Below are 5,230 nucleotides of genomic sequence, written 5' to 3'. Positions count from 1 at the left end.
TTAAAAAATTATTAAAAAAAAGCCAAAAAAAAAAGCAAGGAAGATGTGGACAGGAACATGTGACCAGCAACAGCCAATGAAAGGAGACTCATGACTCCACGCACTGTGGAAGTTCCACCATGACCTTGTGAACTGTTCAACAAGTGAAGTGACCAACTGCCAGCACAAATGACACAAAGGGAAGGAAAGCCTGTCACTCCGCCACCGCTTTGAACTCCAGTGTCACTCGGAACGTCTCCTCGTTCTTGTCCTCCTCATCGTTGATGAAGACCAGGACCTCGGCCAGGCCGGGCTGGGTGATTGGCGTGAAGCGAAGACCAATGGCCTGCGAGGCCCCGCCCTCCAGCTCCAGGTCATTCTCCTTGAACTGAAGCAGGTCGGGGCGATCTGTCAGGACCTGGAGCAGAACATCACGGTGACATCAAGAGTGTGTGTGATACACACCTCTCCCCCTTAAGTGCTTGTCTACGGGGCTGAAATACAGCATTCACATGTTTGTGTACAGGGTAGGGGTTGGTGTTATCACTCACCTTCAAGTGTTTGTGTACAGGGTAGGCTCACTCACCTTTAAGTGTCTACACAGAGGGGTTGGTATCACTCTGAAGTGTTTGTCCACAGGTAGGGGTTGCCATCATCACTCACCTTGAAATCTTTGCACACTGGGTAGGGCCACTCACCTTGAAGTGCTTGTGTACAGGGTAGGGGTTGGTGCTATCACTCACCTTGAAGTGCTTGCGTACAGGGTAGGGGTTGGTGCTATCACTCACCTTGAAGTGCTTGCGTACAGGGTAGGGGTTGGTGTTATCACTCACCTTGAAGTGCTTGCGTACAGGGTAGGGGTTGGTGCTATCACTCACCTTGAAGTGCTTGCGTACAGGGTAGGGGTTGGTGCTATCACTCACCTTGAAGTGCTTGCGTACAGGGTAGGGGTTGGTGTTATCACTCACCTTGAAATCTTTGCATACTGGGTAGGGTCACACACCTTGAAGTGCTTGCGTACAGGGTAGGGGTTGGTGTTATCACTCACCTTGAAGTGCTTGCGTACAGGGTAGGGGTTGGTGTAGGTGATGCGCTTGTTGCAGCCCTTGCCGCCGCCCAGGGGCAGGTTCAGGTGGAAGGCGCGGGACACGAGGGGTGCGCGGCAGGTGGTGCAGACCAGCCAGGAGCGCACCAGCTGGTGGAACTCCACGTCCACCACATTGAGGAAGAAGAACTTGGTGCCCGTGGCCAGAGGCCGTACCGCCACACCCAGCTCGTGCACCGCCCCCGCCGCCAGCACAAAGGGCTCTGAGGGTGCCAGCGTCATCTCTTCCGGGTGGGAGGAGAAGCAGCGCACCACTCGCGTGGCCTGCGTGCCTCTGGAATCATACAGGAATGTCTTATCGTCTCTTTTCTGGGATCGTGCAGGAATGTCTTATCGTCTCTTTTCTGGGATCGTGCAGGAATGTCTTATCGTCTCTTTCCTGGGATCGTACAGGAATGTCTTATTGTCTCTTAAAGTGAATACATAAGGATGTCTTATCGTCTCTTAAAGTGAATACATAAGAATGTCTTATCATCTCTAAACATGAAAACACAGGGATATCTTATCATCTCTAAAAGTGAAAACACAGGGATGTCTTATCGTCTCTAAAAGTGAAAACACAGGGATGTCTTATCGTCTCTAAAAGTGAATACATAAGGATGTCTTATCGTCTCTAAAAGTGAAAACACAGGGATGTCTTATCGTCTCTAAAAGTGAATACATAAGGATGTCTTATCGTCTCTAAAAGTGAAAACACAGGGATGTCTTATCGTCTCTAAAAGTGAAAACACAGGAATGTCTTATCGTCTCTAAACGTGAAAACACAGGAATGTCTTATCGTCTTTAAAAGTGAAAACACAGGAATGTCTTATCGTCTCTAAATGTGAAAACACAGGGATGTCTTATCGTCTCTAAAAGTGAAAACACAGGGATGTCTCATCGTCTCTAAATGTGAAAACACAGGAATGTCTTATCGTCTCTAAAAGTGAAAACACAGGAATGTCTTATCGTCTCTAAAAGTGAAAACACAGGAATGTCTCATCGTCTCTAAAAGTGAAAACATGGGGGTGTCTCATCGTCTCTAAAAGTGAAAACACAGGAATGTCTCATCGTCTCTAAAAGTGAAAACACAGGAATGTCTCATCGTCTCTAAAAAGAGAACCTGTTGATGTGTTTGCCTCTGGAATCGTACAGGAATGTCTTAGAAACTGCTGGCATGTTTGTCTCTCGAACTGTACAGGAATGTCTTAGAAACTGCTGGCATGTTTGTCTCTCGAATCGTACAGGAATGTCTTAGAAACGGTTGGCATGTTTGCCTCTCGAAGTGTACAGGAATGTCTTAGAAACTGCTGGCATGTTTGTCTCTCAAATTGTACAGGAATGTCTTAGAAACTGCTGGCATGTTTGTCTCTCGAATTGTACAGGAATGTCTTAGAAACTGCTGGCATGTTTGTCTCTCGAATTGTACAGGAATGTCTTAGAAACGGTTGGCATGTTTGCCTCTGGAATTGTACAGGAATGTCTTAGAAACGGTTGGCATGTTTGCCTCTGGAATTGTACAGGATTGTCTTGTTGCCTCTAAAACTGACAACACAGGGATGTCTTATCATCTCTAAAAGAGAAACTGTGGACATGTGTGCCTCTAGAATCACACAGGAATGTCTTATTGTGTCTAAAAGAGAAACTGTTGACATGGTCAGAGGCAAAAGGCTTAAGAGGCTGACTGGTGACAAAAATGTGACAATCAGTGGACAGATACTGAGACAGACAGATGGACCAGCCAACAGAAGACAATGTCAATGTCATGTGAGACTGTGTTGACTTTGCACATATTTCACATCACTTAGTCTTAGATTTGTATATTTTATTGTAAAACGCGGTGAGCCCCATCTGAGATGGGGATACAGCACTAAATAACTTTATAAGCCTGCATTTTATCATTATTATTGTCATCATTATCATTGAGACACACACAACACACACAGCCCCACTAATTAAACAGCAGACCATACAACAGACATCACAGAGCACCACTATTAAAACAGCAGAACATCCAACAGACAACACACACATCACACACAGAGCCCCACTATTAAAACAGCAGACCGTCCAACAGACAACACAATCACACACAGAGCCCAACTAACTTAAACAGCAGACCGTCCAACAGACAACACACACATCACACACAAAGCCCCACTATTAAAACAGCAGACCGTCCAACAGACAACACAATCACACACAGAGCCCAACTAACTTAAACAGCAGACCGTCCAACAGACAACACACACATCACACACAAAGCCCCACCATTAAAACAGCAGAACATCCAACAGACAACACAATCACACACAGAGCCCAACTAACTTAAACAGCAGAACATCCAACAGACAACACACACATAACACACAAAGCCCCACCATTAAAACAGCAGACCATACAACAGACAACACACTCAACACACACAGCCCCACTAATTAAACAGCAGAACATCCAACAGACAACACACACATCACACACAAAGTCCCACTATTAAAACAGCAGAACATCCAACAGACAACACACACATCACACACAGAGCCCCACTATTAAAACAGCAGAACATCCAACAGACAACACAATCACACACAGAGCCCAACTAACTTAAACAGCAGAACATCCAACAGACAACACACACATCACACACAGAGCCCCACTATTAAAACAGCAGAACATCCAACAGACAACACAATCACACACAGAGCCCAACTAACTTAAACAGCAGACCGTCCAACAGACAACACACACATCACACACAAAGCCCCACCATTAAAACAGCAGACCGTCCAACAGACAACACACACATCACACACAACCCACTGACTTGAGCAGCAGACTGATGCGGGAGGTCTGCGCCTCGATGCAGTTGATGTCGACCCTCTGCAGAGCGTGCACGTAGCACTGCCACACCTGGATGGGGCGCGACAGGAAGGGGTCCATGTACAGCGTCATGAAGAAGCGCTTCACCTGCGGCGACGGGCCCAGGGCCACCTGCACAGTTTCAGTTTTGAGTTCCACTTTCTGAAAAGAGGCGTCACCGCGCTTCGTACAAATCCATATACGCTGCTACACCGCGCTAACCCCAACGCGCTTTTGTTAGGTCTTGAGCGCATGCTTAGGTATGTATTTGTGTACCTATCAGAGCGGATTTCTTCTACAGAATTTAGCCAGAGGACTACACCCTCGTTGCTGTGGGCTCTTTTTGAGTGCGCTAAGTGCGTGCTGCATAAAGAACCTCGGTTTATCGTCTCATCCGAATGACTGGATGCTCAGTTCAATTTTCCAGTCAAACTTGGGAGAAAGGGCGAGAGCTGGATTCGAACCTAGACAATCACAGACTCCACACTGGCAACCTACACAGCAACACAACACACACAGGTGATGAGGTCACTTAACTCACTCGCTGCCATTGTCCGCATATGCGGACATCATCGGAGAAAGCGTTGGATGCCAATGTCCGCATATGCGGACTTGGATTTTAAAAAGTCGTGCTGTCGGAGTGACGCGTAGGATGCGAAAATCAAAAGCAGATGTGATATCTTACGTCACCTCTGGTCAGCTTTTCATTCACACACGCTGCGTGTGTGTCGCGATAAGCTCAACCGCAGTTGATAACAAAGCGTGCCCCCTGTCAGCTTTGTAAGTTGTTTGACAAGATGGCGTCACGGCGAAGTGTTCGACATGGTCGGAGAGGTGAAATGTTACTCAGCGTCGAAGATGCTTTGGAAATGATCCAAACTGAAGGCTCTGATGTCGAAGGAGATAATGTTGATTCTTCGGACAGTGAATTTAAACCAGATCCCGATGAACTAGAAATAGATTCGGCCGCTGAAGAGAGTGTTTACAATGGAGAGGAAAGTGAGGAACATGTGCCAGCAGATGAGACAGACACAGATGACGAAACCACTGAGGAAACAGACGATTTTGCAAGTGTTTTCACCAGTGATTGGACTGACAATTTTTCCTTTTTCCCTCTTACACATCCCTTCACTGGCATACCAGGTTTGTCAGCTGACTGGCCAGTCAACACCCAGCCGGTTGAGTTTTTTTCTTTGTTTTTTGATTTTCATTATGTAGAGACAATTTTTTTTTTGTATGTGTGAATTTCAACTTTCTTCACCACCTGTTCATACTCTATTGCATGCACTAGGTCTTCAGTTCCTCAAA

The 5,230-nt window shown here is 46.4% G+C and overlaps 1 protein-coding gene across 1 annotated transcript in view; it reads right to left on the bottom strand.

Moving 5' to 3' along the window:
* LOC143287384 (nephrocystin-4-like) overlaps positions 1–5,230 on the bottom strand; it is a 54,337-nt gene continuing 49,107 nt past the window's right edge. The window contains exons 25-27 of the mRNA XM_076595361.1: positions 3,888–4,054; positions 1,028–1,358; positions 1–397 (exon numbers count right to left, since the gene is read on the bottom strand). Coding sequence (XP_076451476.1) covers positions 194–397; positions 1,028–1,358; positions 3,888–4,054 — 702 coding nt within the window. The 3' untranslated portion in view covers positions 1–193. The remainder of the gene's footprint in view (positions 398–1,027; positions 1,359–3,887; positions 4,055–5,230) is intronic.

The sequence above is a fragment of the Babylonia areolata genome, chromosome 11 (assembly GCF_041734735.1).
Source record: "Babylonia areolata isolate BAREFJ2019XMU chromosome 11, ASM4173473v1, whole genome shotgun sequence".
Taxonomy (NCBI): domain Eukaryota; kingdom Metazoa; phylum Mollusca; class Gastropoda; order Neogastropoda; family Buccinidae; genus Babylonia; species Babylonia areolata.
The sequence above is the reverse complement of the archived record's forward strand: the minus strand, read 5'-3'. Positions and strand labels throughout refer to the sequence as shown.